The sequence below is a fragment of the Panthera uncia genome, chromosome A2 (assembly GCF_023721935.1).
Source record: "Panthera uncia isolate 11264 chromosome A2, Puncia_PCG_1.0, whole genome shotgun sequence".
NCBI classification, from domain to species: Eukaryota; Metazoa; Chordata; class Mammalia; order Carnivora; family Felidae; genus Panthera; species Panthera uncia.
Genome location: NC_064816.1, coordinates 139,961,601 through 139,978,066, shown reverse-complemented (window position 1 = coordinate 139,978,066; position 16,466 = coordinate 139,961,601). Strand labels below are relative to the sequence as shown.

Genomic DNA, 16,466 nt, shown 5'->3' with positions numbered 1-16,466 from the left:
TAACTAGAATCAGATCTCTAATTTCAGCCCTTTTTACAAAAAAAAAAAAAAAAAAATAAAATAAAAAAAATTAAAAAATATATATATATATATATATATATATATGTCTTGTCTGTACTTGTAAAAAAAATAAATAAAGGCTCTCCTTTACCTCCTAAATCAGAATCTCTGGGAAGTTTGAGAGCCATTGTACCATGCCGTATAAAAATAGCTTTGGCATCGTTTTGTTTCTTTTTTTTTTTAATTTTTTTTTATGTTTATTTCTGAGAGAGAGACAGAGCATGAGTGGGGGAGGGGCAGAGAGAGAGGGAGATACAGAATCAGAAGTAGGCTCCAGGCTCTGAGCTTCAGCACAGACCGGATGCAGGGCTCGAACTCACGAGCTTCGAGATCATGACCTGAGCCGAAGTCAGACGTTCAACCGACTGAGCCACCCAGGTGTCCCTGGCATTGGTTTTGTAAAGGAGGTTTTTAAAGTATATGAAGAATTGGAAGGGGAGATGTATTTAAACGTCTTTAAGTCCATAGGCTACTGAGGAGAAATAATATTAACTTCAGTTGTAAATGTTAGTGTGAAAGTCACTTAGTCATCTAAGCTAAATAAAGAAAAATCAGCCCTAAATAACAAAATACTGGACCTGAAAAAAAGTGATGATCTTTTTAAAAGAATGAAACCAGCCAGCCTCTTCTGTTAGCCAATGATGTAGACCAGTGAGTTCCCTCAGTTTCAGCTTTTATTTTATTTGTATTTTTCTTTGTCTTGCAGGGACAGCACTTGTTCTAGCCAGATTACCTTTGGATAAGATTACTGAATGCCTTAGTGAACTTTGTTCTGTTCAGGTTATGGCATTGAAAAAGGTGAGCCCAATTAAATGAGGGGTTTTATACCTATATATCATGATTACAGGTTAGAAAGGAAAAGACAAAATTATATATTTACAGGTATTCTTCTGTCTACCTAGATAAGTCAAGAGCAATGAACTAAAACGTTCTTAAAATTAGTAAATCTATCAAAGGAGCTGCATAAGTGGGATAAGTATTCTAAAGTCAGTAGATTTCCACTATCAGTAGTACCATTTAGGAGATACAACAGGGAAAACACCAAGTTGGCACCCAAAACCGTAACCTACAATGTTCCGTTAAAGAATATCATAAAGATGTCTGCTCTTACCAAGTTACATTTATATTTACAGCAAAATAATAGGAGAACTTGACATAGTGATTCTAAAGTTTATCTCTAATAATATGCTGGTAGAAGTATTTAAGAAATTTTGGGAAAGAAGAATAAGAAGCAACTTGCCTTATCTCTTAATATATGTTATGAAGCCATAATAATTTAAAAGTTATAATAGAAAGTGAAATTAAAATAGATTAAGTAATGTCATATATAAACTATAGTATATATAATATCTTAATGGTTATAAAAGTTTGCACCATTTGAGTAACTATCAGGAATCTCTTCTAGGGAAATAAGCAGAGATTGAGAAGGAGGTTTATGTCTAAAGGTGTATGTTACAGTGTTTGCTGTAGGTTTGTATGTGTTAGAACAGAGTGTTAATGTCTTTCTGTCTCTTCAGCTGTTGTCTCAGGAGCCCAGCAATGGCATATCCTCAGATCCCACTGTGTTCTTAGATCGCCTTGCAGTAATATTTAGGTAAGAAGGGAGACTGGATGCCTGCCTTAGGTTAAAAGCTCAAATAAGATGATTATGTACTGAAGAAAGCAAGTGTTTTTTTCCTAAACTTCCAGGTACATCTGACAATCTTCTGTTAGAGGACCGATAAGCCCATTACCTGAAACTTTGGTGCAAAGATAAATTCTAAGAATTAGTTTTTGGTAGACCTCTGTCAAAAGACCTGTAAAATGTAATTAGATCAGTCATTATCCAACATGCATCACAGTCACCTTCAGGGCTCAGCTTATCAAAACAGATTGCTGGGTCCCATCTCCAGAGTGTCTGGTTCAATTGGATTTGGGGTAGGACCCAAGAATTGACAGCTGTTGCTGCTGCTTGCTATTTGTAGGATCACGCTTTCAGAACTATTGCTATAGATTGTAGGGGTGCAAAAAAATATTGATCAGGTGAAATTAATCCTTCTTTGAAGTCACGAGGAGCCTAATGATTAAAAAGGCATTTGAGTAACAATGTTCAAAGAGTGATCCTTATTGAGTTACATAATTTGTGAGACCCACAAATACAATTGGAATATAAGAGTACTTGTGTAAAAAGCCTATGTGGAGTAAGTTAAAACTGAGGTGTTTTAGCTTTTTCTTGTCAGCTGGTGTTTTTAATTTGGTACAGTGCTTTTCTTGTATAATTATGATAGCCCTGTTAACATGACATTCTGAAAGCCTATTAACAATAGTCCTTATTTCATAATAAGTGGAAGAAAATCTGCAATAGATGGAAATCCCCCAATTTAAAGAAAATGAGATTTTTGTTAAGTTGCTGTTGAGCTCATTTAAATTAAAGAATTTCCTTTGAAGAGGTTGGTAATCATACAGGGTTTTTTGTTTTTGTTTTTTCCTGCTTTCTTTCAAATTAGTGGATTCTAGAACTAGGCAAATAATTGGATTTGACATATTGTGGGTGGGCTCATATTCTATGTCATTGGGTTCAGACTAGAACCATGAGAAACATCTTTGGTAAATTAGGATTCCTAAAGCTTTTGCCTTTTAATGCTGGGAATGGAGCAGTACTTGGTTTCTCATAGTGGATTTAGATAGTCTGTGGGTTTTTTGTTTTGTTTTTTGTTTTTTAAGTTTATTATTTTGAGAGAGACAGAGACAGTATGAGTGGGGAAGTGGGGAGAGAGAGAGAGGGAGAGAGAGAGAATCCCAAGCAGGCTCCACGCTGCCAGTGCAAGCCCACTGTGGGGCTCGAACCTATGAAACCGTGAGATCATGACCTGAGCCGAAACCAAGAGTCAGACAGACGCTTAACCCACTGACCCACCCAGGCCCCTGTAGACAGTCTGGTTTTTAATTAATACTTTCAATTAATTTGGAAGAGCCTATATATTCTGATTTTTAAAGGGAAAAAATGGAAAAGATAATTGTAGTGCCCCACAACCCGTTTAAGCTAGAGTTGGATTGAGTTTGCATATTCTAATGGAAGTAGCTTAAACGTGGCAAAGGAAGGGGAGGAGGTTGGTTTGAACTCTGTGCTCATGTTTGAATGGAGTAGAAAGGAAAGGTATTGAGTCATACATAACTTAATTATTTGGCATTCTTTTTATGGTGACAATGTGACTAAGTAAGCTAGCAGGCTTTGGGGCTGTGGAATTTCAGTTACATTGCTCTTTAACTATTTTGGTTTGTTACCTTTCCCCAGACACACCAATCCTATTGTGGAAAATGGACAAACTCATCCGTGCCAAAAAGTCATACAGGAAGTAAGTGCTTAACAGATGCCTGTGCAACAAGGCTTTCTTCCTTTTTCTTTACAAGGCTGTGGGTAACTAAAGTGAGACGGTACTGTCTTCTGGGTTCATAGGAAGATCCAATTTGTTGATACAGTTTAAATTTCAATCAACAGAAGAATAGAACTATTCAAATATTTTTTACTTTAGATTTGATAAGAAAACAGACTGTGGGGTAATGAACCGAAAACCCAAAGAAGTAGAGAGAGATTACGTGAATCTTAGAGTTGCTAGGAGGCCTGATTAATACTAGCAGAAATTTTTTTGACAAAGCCATTTCTTCCTCATGGCTTCTGTTTCCCCAATATAAACGCACTTCTCTTTTCACTGAGGGTGATATGAGGATCAAAAGGCATGTTTTGAGAAGTGCTATTCAGACTTCGGCGGGGAAACACCAAGTATCCTTAAATATTCACCAGTATCACATAATGCTATTTCATTAGCTCCAGTCCTTCTGTTCAAAATATTCTAAGTTGGAACTATAATCTTTAACCATCTCTTTCTCTATAGCTCGTACTAATCCTTTTCATCCTAAATCAGAAAGTCCAAAGTTCAGGAAAATTTATCTTTTAGTGAAGTTAGACATGCTCCTCTTCCTGTTCTAAAGAGTCGCTGTGCTTCTCTCAAGAAGTGGTTGTGTTTTGGTGATGGATACTGTATTGAACTTTTTCTGTAAAGAAAGCTTTTTCCAAATTATTTGAAAACCAAATCAGATGTTATCAACTTGGGAGCATTTTTTTCAGCTCTTAGTTCATTGTTTTCTTTCTTGTGCTCTTTGACTCAGATATGGCCAGTTTTATCTGAGACTCTAAATAAACACCGGGCTGACAATCGGATTGTAGAGCGTTGTTGCAGGTGCCTCCGCTTTGCTGTTCGCTGTGTAGGCAAAGGATCTGCAGCCCTACTGCAGCCGCTAGTTACACAGGTAAATTCTCCCGAAGCGGGAAAGTGTAACGTGTACAGGATTTGACATAGAAGTCTTTAGTACAAAAACTCTGCTGATGAAATGAAACACTTTTGTACGTATTAAATACAAACTCAGAAATATTTGAAAGAAATAAGTAGTGCCCATGGTAAGTATGGTGCCTCTGAGGGAAGCAGCCTGTCATCTATTCTGTGTAGTGATAGTTTAAATAGTAACACGTTTCCGTGTGAAATTAGGAAAAGAGAATGACTTTTTAAAAAAATTGTTTAATGTTTATTTTTGAGAGAGAAGAGAGAGAGAGCTCGCATGAGTGGAGGAGGGGCAGAGAGAGACACACACACACAGGATCTGAAGCAGGCTCCAGACTCTGAGCTGACAGCACAGAGCCCGATGCGGGACTCGAGTCCACTAACTGCGAGGTCATGATCTGAGCTAAAGTCGGATGCTTAATGGACTGAGCCACCCAGGCGCCCCAGGAAAAGAGAATGACTTTAATGCTCAGCTCTTCTGTAGCAGTGCTAGGCATTTTTATACTAAATTTTTTTTTTTTTCTAAGATAGAGACAGAGCACAGGCTGGGGAGGGGCAGAGAGAGAGGGAGACACAGAATCCAAAGCAGGCTCCAGGCTCTGAGTTGTCAGCACAGAGCCCAATGCAGGGCTCGAACTCACAAACCACAAGATCATGACCTGAGCTGAAGTCAGACGCTTAACTGACTGAGCCGCCCAGGCACCCCACTAGTTTTCTTTTTAAAAATGGGTCCTGTTGGGGCACCTGGGTGGCTCAGTTGGTTGTGCATCTGACTCTTGGTTTTGTCTCAGATCATGATCCCAGGGGTCAAGCCCCACTTTGGGCTCTGCATTGAGCATGGAGTCTGCTTAAGATTCTCTCTCTCCCTCTGCCCCTCTCCCTGACTCGTGCTCTCTCATGCGCGCGCGCTCTCTCAAAGGAAAATATGTGTCCTGTCAAAATTTGCTGTCTCTTGGCCCAAAGAGATTTTTTTTTAATCTCAACCACAGTTGGTCACATAAGTCTGTTATTTGTCAAAAAATAAGTTTGACTCTTATTTTTTTAATGTTTGTTCATTCGTTTGTTTGGGGGGGGGGGGCAGAGAGATAGAGGGAGAGCGAGAATCCCAAGCAGACTCCACGCTTCAGCATAGAGCCCAACACGGGGTTTGATCCCACAAACCGCGAGATCATGATTTGAGTCAAAATCCGGAGTCACATACTTAACCGACTGAGCCACCCATATGCCCCAAGTTTGACTCTTTTAATCACCAAGATTGATAGGTAATTGCAATGGTGTGACTCACTGTATGAGGTTCTCCAAGATCATATTCACATCAAGAACTACTCTGTATGAGATGCCTATAGCTAGTGACTTAGATCACTAAGTAATTTGTGTTGATGTTAACCTTACAGCAGAGCCAGGACTGGATTGAGGCAAGTGAGGTGCCATGGGTACAAAATTAAAAGAGGCAAGGCAGAGTGTCAACCTTGCATTTGCAGTAAGTGCCTATCAGTTCCATAGGCATAACCCTGCCTCCTTTATGTTGCAGATTTGAGTAAAGTTTACATTTACTATATCCTGATGATGCCATATGTTTGCACTGCATATGTTTCCACCTTTGGTTAAGTGTCCCCTTTAGTGTAATACATTCTGGGTCAAAGATAACTTGATTTAATGGCCCTTTGCTGTTAGAGGATACCCTCGTGACTTGGATTTTTTTTTTTTTTTAATTCCTGCTAATTAAGTATGTGACCAGCCTAATAGAGGAGCACCTTGTATAGGAAGTATGTTCTAAAGTCAGTACATGTGGGGGAAAAAAAGTATTTTTTTAAATCCAAAATTCACAGGGTAGCAAACTAGAACCAGTGGGCCTGCCACGTATTTTTATAAATACAGTTTTACAAAGAAGAGGTAACCATGCTTATTCATTTAAGTATTCTCTATTGGCCAGTTTTGTGCTACTGTGGCGCAGTTGCGTAGACAGACTTGTAAAGCCAGCAAAGTCTAAAATTTTTACTATCTGGCCCTTGAAGAAAAAGTTTGTCAGCAACTGACGTAAATCATTCATTAAGCAGTAGAGCATACAGTTGAGTACCCAGTACCAAACAGATTCATAGCTCCCATCACCTGCCCATTCCATTCCATGGTACATGCTAGTAAGAGTCAGTTACTTTGTCTTTCAGCCCCCACCCCATTCATTGAGTTGAATTTATATAATAAAATCAATACGTGTGTTGTGATGGCATTTTAAACATATGAATGTACAGATGCCTCTTAATTTTTGGAGGAGAGTAGGGTACAAATCCTAAACAAATCATTTAATTTAAATATGTATATTGTATTAACATTTTTATTTTCTTGAGATCCAGGTATCTTGGTTGGGAATACTGTTTTACTTTAAATAGAGGGGTTTAGGAGAAACTCAAAATTTAAACAGTGCCTTCAGAGTCTCCTTCAGGATGTTTGGTATTTTTAGCCCTCCTATGGCTATATGTGCCTTTTTTTTTTTTTTTCCTTAAGAGTTCATCTTCAAGGCAAAAGGAACAACCTTTAGGTGTTGGGATTTATGCTACGGGTTTGCAAATAGCTTGGATGATAGCATCCTAATGGCTTCCAGCTTGATGTATTATACAACCCTCTTACAACATTGTTTTGGGAAGATAAAAGGTAAAAGGCTTGATAGGACTCTAAAGAGAGTACTTGAAAATTATTGAAGAATTGAGCCTTGTGTTTTAGGAAATGTTGCCAACAAGCTTTACTATATTGTCTTAAAGAGAAGAAACCACTCTGTGTCTGAATGTCTTCCTCCAGACACTTTCCTAAGTTGATACTTTTTTTGGGGTACAAGAATTGAATCAACTGGTTTCTCTCTTGGCAGATGGTGAATGTGTACCACGTACATCAGCATTCTTGTTTCCTGTACCTTGGCAGTATCCTTGTGGATGAATACGGCATGGAAGAGGGCTGTCGGCAGGGACTACTAGACATGCTCCAGGTCTGTTTTCCCTGGGCAGTATCTTGGAGCGTCTATAGGCTTAGCAGTGTGTTCTTCACCATCTCTTGAATTCTCTTCCTTCTCTATGTCTCTCCTCCAGTCATGTTGATTTCCTAATAACAGGAAGGTAGAAACTTTTTTTTTTTTAATGTTTATTTTTGAGAGAGGGAGGGGCAGAGAGAGAGGGAGGGAGACACAGAATCCAAAGAAGGCTTCAGGCTCTGAGCTGTCAGCACAGAGCCCTTCTTGGGGCTTGAACTCCATAGCTGTGAGATCATGACCTGAGCCGAAGTCAGATGCTTAACCAGTTGAGCCACCCAGGTGCCCTGGGAGGTAGAAACTTTTTAGTTGTTCTCTGGACAGACATGGCTTAGGAGAATGAGAGAAGAGATTGACCGTATGAATGTAAAGATCATTACAGCTATTACGGCCTAACTTATTTATACTCTCTAGAGATACGGTCTTTTGAGAGGTAGAGAAAGGAACAAATAGATGTAAAACAAAGGATCTCTAAGCTCAAGCATAATTCTGTTTTTAATTTCTTGCCTGGAAAAATCAGTGAACTAGCTCACTTAGCAGGGATGGTTTTAGAGTAAATAGCAAGCATTGGAAAAGGCTCCTGATATATTGGTTTTTTTCCCCTTCTCGTCATAGGGAAGAAAATATATAAGGGAGTTAAATTATGATGCTCTTTCCCAAGATGTCTTTCCTTTAAACTGACATTTCATTGTTATTATTATTATTATTATTATTAAAATTTATAAAAATCTCCTTAGTGGACTAGACCACGTCTAATACATAAGCAGTCTTTACTTTGAGAAAATTCTAAAATTTTGAGAGGATATCTATCCAGTTTCATCAACTAAAATCTATACCCTTAACCCTTTCTGAAATGTGGACTTCATATATAAAAACTGTATCAACTGAGAAAGATTTCTGTCTTCCTTTTCTTGAACTGATTTTCATCCGTCTTTTTCTTTTCCTATCCATTCTTCCTCCCTTTGTTCCTTTTGTGTATATTGTGATATTTAACAAGTCTGGATGCTGTTGCATTTATGTACACATGTTTATTCTAAAATCACTGTTCTCTTTTAGGCACTGTGCATCCCCACCTTTCAGCTGCTAGAACAGCAGAATGGGCTCCAGAATCACCCTGACACCGTGGATGACCTGTTCAGGCTGGCCACCAGGTCAGTCCTTCTGAAGAGCAACCCCTTCTTTTATTGCTCATCCCCATCACTGCTTCGTCTTGTCACATAACGCTTGACTGTTTGCTTCTCTATAAAATGAGGTCAGTGGAGTAGAGGTAGGTTAGTGATTCATAGCCCCAAGTTAAGTTGTGAGCTGGAATATCCCTGTAAGTGAGGAAGAGGAGCTGGATGGGAGCAGGAGAAAGCAGCTGGGTTTCTGTCACAAAGGAGGGAACATGCACAAGACAATAAAACCAGCTTTGTAAAAACATTTGAATAGAAAATCTCCAGAATCCCCTGTGGTTTTAACTTTTTATGATGCTGTGATATCATGCTTCACTTCACATTTTCCTTGAGGAAGCTTGGCATCCTTTAGATATCATATCTCAGAGTGAAAAAATTTTTAGGATTTTAAGGTGCCTTAGAAGTTCACTTTGCAGTTCTGCCCCCAGCCTTCCACCCCCATTATTGCTTAAATTCCTTTTACCGATAACACTGATGATATTATTCCCAACACTGAAGGAATATTATTACTTATTTAGTCCCTGGACAAAAGAATTGAAAACAAATCAGTTAGTGAACATAAAAGCATTTTTTAATTAATTTTTTTGAGTTTGTTTATTTACTTTGAGAGAGACTGAGGGAGAATCCCAAGCAGGCTCCACAGAGTCAGCACAGAGCCTGACTTGGGACTTGAACTCACAAAACTGTGAGATCATGACCTGAGCTGAAATCAAGAGTCAGATGCTGAACCAACTGAGCCACCCAGGCACCCTGAACATAAAATCATTTAAAAATTATTCAAACTAAATTGTTATATATAATTATACAAGTAGTGTATGTTTTATCATTTATAAATGCAAAGTAGTATCGACTCTTTCATCTCAGGATTAAATATCAAACACTTTCTTTGGTAAGTTTTTGGACAAGTTAAAAACACCTTTGTTGTTGATATGAGAGAACTGTTGGGTGAGCTCTCCAGTGTCTGTTTTCCCAGTGTGTCTTCCTTGAAAAACTAATCCCCAGAGATGCTCTTTACACAAATGCTTACCTGGTGAAATAAATTTAGAATATATAGTATCTTTTTCATGGAGATTTTCCATGTATGTTAAAGGATCTGAAAAGTCTTACGGGAAATTGAGTGGAAAGTTTAGGGAGTTCCTATGTACCCACTGCACCTCTCCGCCACGCCCCCAACCTCCACAGTCTTCCTCACTGTCAGCATCCCCACTAGTGTGGTCTGTTTGTTGGAATTGATGAATCCTGTATTGGCACATCATTATCACCCAAAGTCCATAATTTACTTTAGGATTCATTCTTGATGGTGTACCTTGTATGGGTTTGGACAAATGTATAATGGCATGTATCCACCATTATAATATCACATGGAATAGTTTAATACCCTCATTCCCGGTGCTCCACCTGTTCAGCCCTCCCTCACCCTGTACCCCTAGCAACCACTGACCTTTTTTACTGTCTCTATCTATAATTTTGCCATTTAGTCTGGCTGCTTTTAGAGTCTAATCCTGTCACTTATACCTGGCCTGTCTTTCCAACCCAGGTTTATTCAGCGTAGTCCTGTTACCTTGCTGAGGAGCCAAGTGGTCATCCCTATCTTGCAGTGGGCCATTGCCTCTACTACCCTGGACCACCGGGATGCCAACTGTAGTGTCATGAGGTTCCTACGAGACCTCATCCATACAGGGGTTGCCAATGATGTAAGTAGAAACATTGTACCTTTCTACTTTGCAGCTCATCATCTTTTCATAGCTCTTCCTTATTCCTTAGAGAATTTCCAGATTCTCCTTTTTGATCTGTATTTGATTTGTACATACCATTCACTAACCAAAACATCAACTATTTATAGCCTCTACTAAGTGCTGTAAGCTGTATAAAGCAGTATAAAAATATTTCTCCTCCCATGTCATTCAGTGTTTAGCTGAAAAGATAAATAGATATAAACATTTAAATAACAATAGGAAGGTAGTATTTGATTGCCAAATGAGTGATAAAAGTCATGATTGCTATGAGATCAGAGGAGGGAAAGCTTTTTGGTCAGAAGTAGGTTGGGAAGTGGGTTAATTTCTGGACAAAGAGGGACCTCAGTGGGGCCATTAGATATAGGTAGAATTTGGATGGATTGGAGAGGGGAAGATAGTCTTAACTGGGGCATAAATCATAATCAGAGAAAGTCAGGATAGTTCTAAGTATGTTAGGCAATTAAGAGACCTGTTTGGCTGGAGTAGTAAAATGGTTCACAAAATTTTCAAAGTTAGATTTGGGTAAATGTGGAATAGAATTGAAGGTAACAGCAGTGGAGAAATAGCCACTATTTGAATGGGCTACTTATTTAAGAAACTAGAAATGAAAAGCAGTTTATAAAAAGTTATTTCTTTCTGAGATACTAGAAATATATATATACACACGTATATATATATACGTATATATATATGCGTATATATATACACGTATATATATATACACGTGTGTATATATGCATATATATACATACGTATATATATATACGTGTGTATATATATATGTGTGTGTATATATATACATATATATATTCAAAGACTATAGGAAGGAAGAAAATAAGTTTTTGAATCCAGCTATTAAGTATACACTTTCTTCTCCAGGAAAGAGGAGTTACTAGGTGGAAAGTTGAAATTAGAACATATCTTTTGCTCTTACTTCCTTATAGCACGAAGAAGACTTTGAATTACGGAAAGAACTGATTGGACAGGTGATGAACCAGCTTGGACAGCAACTTGTCAGCCAGCTGCTCCACACATGCTGCTTTTGTCTCCCTCCCTATACCCTACCGGATGTGGCTGAAGTGCTCTGGGAGATCATGCAGGTTGACAGGCCGGTAAGCTTGTTTTCATGAAGAACCTATTCTCACAGTTCTAAACTTTGGTTTCGGGAGGCTGACTATAACTTTGAAACCAGCCCTGTTGTATATCCATGGGGCTTAACCTAGGCATATTACTAAGTTTATTAGATGAAGGGGCCTATGGAAGGCCAATAGTTCATTATTAGGTTTTTGAAAGTATGTTTGTGTCACTGTCATAGGGTTTATATTCCCTGAAGTGAATACTAAGCTTTGAATTCAGCTATGTGGCTGACGACTGAGAAATTTGTTCACTTGTGAGATGCCCGTCTATCAGGTATACAGTGTTACAGGTTATTCAAGAAGTGTTAATTCACTTCAAGCTCCTTAGATAGCACTGTATGAGTTTCCTTGGTAAATCTAGCCAAAGCTTTTGGGGATATAGAAATATAAAATTAGCTCACAATGTACACTTGGATTTGTTTCTTCTTTGGATTAATTTGCATCTTGTTTCAGTTCTTGCACCAGCTCATTTATCACCTGAGCACAGAATGTTTTTTTAGGCTATCCAGTAATGTCCAAGTAATTTCAGTATGGGCCACATGATCATAAATCGGGGTTATGTGTACTGCATGAAAGTTTTGAGCATAGTGGTAAAGTATATATATACCCTGTACACTAGGATATGTAATCTTTAATATTAATATAAAAGCAGTTCAGAAAAGTGCATAGTTGGTTCTAGTTAAAGTGAGCTAGCTGTCTTCCAGAACCACAGAAAATTCCAGATATACAAGTTTATTGTAACCTTTAAGTCTGTTACATCTCAATGTTGTCTCCTACTTTGTATCATTGATGGCAGTTGTTAGCCTCAGTTTCAGCAATTTCACAAAACAAAGTATACTTTTACTGTTAGAATCTCATGTCACTGAAGGGCGCCTGGGTGGCTCAGTTGGTTAATGGTCCAACTTCGGCTCAGGTCATGATGTTGCAATTCATGAGTTTGAGCCCCCACATCGGGCTCTGTGCTGACAGCTCAGAGCCTGGAACCTGCTTCAGATTCTGTGTCTCCCTCCCTCTCTCTGCCCCTCCCCCACTCGCATTCTCTCTTTCAAAAGTAAACACTAAAAACATTATTTTAACTTAAAAAAATCTCTATCACTGAGCTGAAAGTTCTGCCTTCAATTTATGTGTTCATCTCCAAAGTTCAGCGATTAATGTATATTGCCTTAGCATTTGCTTTACTTGATCTTTGGCTCAATCAAACAAAAGACAGTCTTATATAGGGCAGATGCTTAATAAATTTTTAACATTTTCTTTATATTTATACTTCAGAAATAGCCACTTGAACTTTAATTCCTATATATCAAACTCTGAGACTTCTATGTGACTTTGGTTCCATCAGATACCTCTGCAGTTCTTCCATGGGAACTTGCTTCAGGAATAAAATAGTGTCTACAGTTCCTGTTGCTGGTTGTTCAGTATGTTCTGTTTCAATCTTATACAGCAATATTTTTGTATTTTTCTGAAGAAAGTACTCAGTGGGCCCCTCAAGACCAACAAGTTTAATTCCAGAAGTCATTGACATGAGAAAAAAAATTTGCATGCTCTTTTCACTTTTTTACAAATATACTTGGTTCCCAACTAACAAAACTTGTTTTGTAAATTTAACTTTATAAAAACATTCTTGATTTCTAAACATGTGGTTAAGTGCTAACAGAAGAAGAAAATTAGAACAGCAAGGTTAAGCAGGAACAAAAACCAGATAGCCATAGGCTCTTAAGAGTTTACTGTATAGATACCCACAGAATGTGTGTCAAGAAATTTAAAGTGATTGTTTTATATAAATATCAACCTGAAACGGAGTTTTTGTAAAGGAACTCTTACATAAATTTGGGTTGCCTGTACCCCAACAACTGATTAAAATTCTAATGATGTAAACCCAAAGAAAATTTACATTCTTTTTCTTTTTAAGTTTATTTATTTTTGAGAGAGAGAGAAAACGAGTGGTGGGGAGGGGAAAGAGTTTCAAGCAGGCCGCACGCTCAGCAGAGCCCAGCATGGAGTTCCATCTCACAGCTGCAAGATTACCACCTGAACCAATATCAAGTCAGACGCTCAACTGACTGAGCCACCTAAGCACCCGAAAATTTGCATTCTTGAGCACTTTCATAGTCATACCATTTCCAAAATTCACACAAATTCTTCAGTAGAAGATGGCATATCATCTTTGCTTGTGACTTGAATAAACTATTTAAACTCTTACCTCTGTTCTTCCTTTTCTTTGTTGGATACCCATCTGGCAAATTTATTCATTGTTTCCAACCAAATTTTTCAGATGATGCTGAAACCCATTGTGTGCTAGCTAGTTTTTGCTTTTTAGTTTAGTTTCTTACTGTTCTTTTTTTTTTTTAATGTTTATTTATTTTTGAGTGAGAGAGAGAGTGCAAGCTGGGGAGGGGCAGAGTGGGGCAGAGGGGAGACAGAATTTGAAACAGGCTCCAGGCTCTGAGCTGTCAGCACAGAGCCTGACGTGGAGCTCGAACTCACGAACTTCGAGATCATGACCTGAGCTGAAATCAGACGCTTAATGGACCCAGGTGCTCTGTTTCTTATTGTTCTTGTTTGGGGGTGTACTGTAGTTAACTCACAGGCTATTTTTGGATGCCAAAACTATCAATTAAGCGTTCTTCCTGTATCTCTTTTCCCTGTGTGTTTTTATCTTTAGTAGAGTGTTGTCTTTCTTGGGGGCAGCATTTGGAGAGCGATACTTCTTAAGCATTTATAATGGAATATTTACTTTTGCTCTGGTTTGTTATCATAAGTCAACATATCGGGGGAATATATAATGTAAAAGTTTAGTTATAAAAAAGGTTATCTTGGGCGCCTGGGTGGCGCAGTCGGTTAAGCGTCCGACTTCAGCCAGGTCACGATCTCGCGGTCCGTGAGTTCGAGCCCCGCGTCAGGCTCTGGGCTGATGGCTCAGAGCCTGGAGCCTGTTTCCGATTCTGTGTCTCCCTCTCTCTCTGCCCCTCCCCCGTTCATGCTCTGTCTCTCTCTGTCCCAAAAATAAAAAAAAAAAAAAAAAAAAAAAAAAACGCTGAAAAAAAAAAGGTTTTCTTACTGCTGAAAACTGACCAAAGTATACATCCTATTTAAGAAAGGCATGAAAAATTAGAGCAGACTCAAAGAAAAACAGTTCATTGAAAATAAGAACCCAGAGGAAGTCTCTAGAATTTTGATTATTAGTTTGAAGAGGAAGGAAGTAAGGGGAATAGGGGCAGACAGGTTACTATCAGGTTATGCTCAGATAGTAAATAATATTCTTTTAAATAGCAACCAGAGTGAGCAACAAAATTTTCTGACTCAGAGTACAGGTAGGTATCATAAAGAAGTGACTGGAAATGACTGTTCTCCTAAGAGAGATGACCTTAAAATCCTTAGGGCTCTGGATTTATATTATATTATGTATATATAATTTTGACATGTTTACTTACTGTACTTTTTGCCCTTGCTTTTTGTGGTACTGAACTTTTGCCTTTGACCTTTTCACCAAAGAGTTTTCTGGCAGCTGTTTAATTTTTTTGAAATTAAAAAGTTTATCATTAAACTTCTGGCAGAAGTTTAATGATAGGAATAGAACAGTAGCATCATCCAGAAAAGACTTCACTTCCAAAGTAGAAGGGCTCTTTCTGAAATGATGCCTGCTACTACTTCTTTGAATGGAAGTCTAGGTTTGCCTTCCTTTGCAAACTGTTCCAAACCCCAGAGGTTTGAAAGGCCTAAAGATAGTACTGCTTTGTTAATTCCTTTACTTGCTTCCAAGTCTGGAAGAACTAATGCTGCTAAGAAAAACCTGTGAGTCTTTGTTATTACTTGTAGGGTCCAGTTGAGTAAGTCCTGTCTCCTCTTATAACTCTTAACCCTCTTCTCTGCACAGACTTTTTGTCGATGGTTAGAGAATTCCTTGAAAGGTTTGCCAAAGGAGACAACCGTGGGAGCCGTCACAGTGACACACAAACAACTTACAGATTTCCACAAACAAGTCACTAGGTGAGTGATGTGGGGTTTTGGGGTTTTTTTTTGTCTTTTTAAGGAATATAAACAGAAGCTGAGGTGTGCAGGAAAAAATACATCTTTGTTTCTCATGCCAGATTTACCTAAGAGTATATTTCTTGTGTGCCTTTGTAAACTCACAATTTACTGTCTGTTTACATTGAATTGCACAAATTGGCATTAGAAAGAAACCAGTCTGGGGGGGACATATCATCATGCTGTATAGGTGTGCATCAGTTTTACTGTACAAATGTATTAACTGGTATCAGATCTTAATGGGTAAGTGGAAGCATTATTTCTTCCAAAAGAAAAGTGCATTGAGCAGCCCACTGCCCTTCATAAGATCTGTCTTTATCTTTCTGAAGTCCTTCTCTGTTCTCATCCATATTCAGGTGTCAGGAATGCAGATGTGAATAGGTGAAGCATTAGTTGTGAAACGTAGATGATGTAAGCTGCAGTGAGTTGGAAAATTTTCGCCACGCCTAAAGATACTGAAATTCTAATATTTTGAGACAGGGAGCGTGCACATGTACGTGAGCCGGGGAGGGGCAGAGAGAGAATCCCAAGCAGGCTCCGCACTGTAAGCACAGAGCCTGACGTGGGGCTCCATCTCACGAACCATGAGCTCATGACCTGAGCTAAAATCAAGAGTGAGATTGCTTAACAAACTGAGCCACCCAGACACTCCTTTAGGTATTGACTTATATTCATACAGTGGTGGAATGATTTATAGGTCTGATAATGTGTGTTACAGTAAGGTTTGGTGATAGTGAAAACACTGGAAATATTCTAATTGCCCATCAAGAGAGAATAATTAATAGAATGTAACTAAACAGGCACTAAAAAAAGATGCAAGAATATGCATGTGATGATATAGAAAGTGTATGATACAGGGGAAAAAATAACAGTATCATATAACCCAACTTGTACTGACAATTTAAAAACATTTTGTCATAAAATACCATAGAATTTACCGTTTCAACCATTCAACCATTCTTAAGTGTGCTGTTCGTAGTGTTACATACATTCACATTGTT

The 16,466-nt window shown here is 38.4% G+C and overlaps 1 protein-coding gene across 5 annotated transcripts in view; it reads left to right on the top strand.

Annotated features, from left to right (window-relative positions):
• The window catches only part of TNPO3 (transportin 3), a 77,516-nt gene that overhangs the window by 53,571 nt on the left and 7,479 nt on the right, over nucleotides 1-16,466 (top strand). For all 5 annotated transcript variants that reach the window (XM_049641813.1, XM_049641815.1, XM_049641816.1 and 2 more), the window contains 9 exons: nucleotides 767-858; nucleotides 1,578-1,654; nucleotides 3,335-3,395; nucleotides 4,207-4,347; nucleotides 7,237-7,353; nucleotides 8,449-8,543; nucleotides 10,105-10,261; nucleotides 11,248-11,415; nucleotides 15,314-15,426. In XM_049641813.1, the coding sequence (XP_049497770.1) occupies nucleotides 767-858; nucleotides 1,578-1,654; nucleotides 3,335-3,395; nucleotides 4,207-4,347; nucleotides 7,237-7,353; nucleotides 8,449-8,543; nucleotides 10,105-10,261; nucleotides 11,248-11,415; nucleotides 15,314-15,426 (1,021 nt within the window). The remainder of the gene's footprint in view (nucleotides 1-766; nucleotides 859-1,577; nucleotides 1,655-3,334; nucleotides 3,396-4,206; nucleotides 4,348-7,236; nucleotides 7,354-8,448; nucleotides 8,544-10,104; nucleotides 10,262-11,247; nucleotides 11,416-15,313; nucleotides 15,427-16,466) is intronic.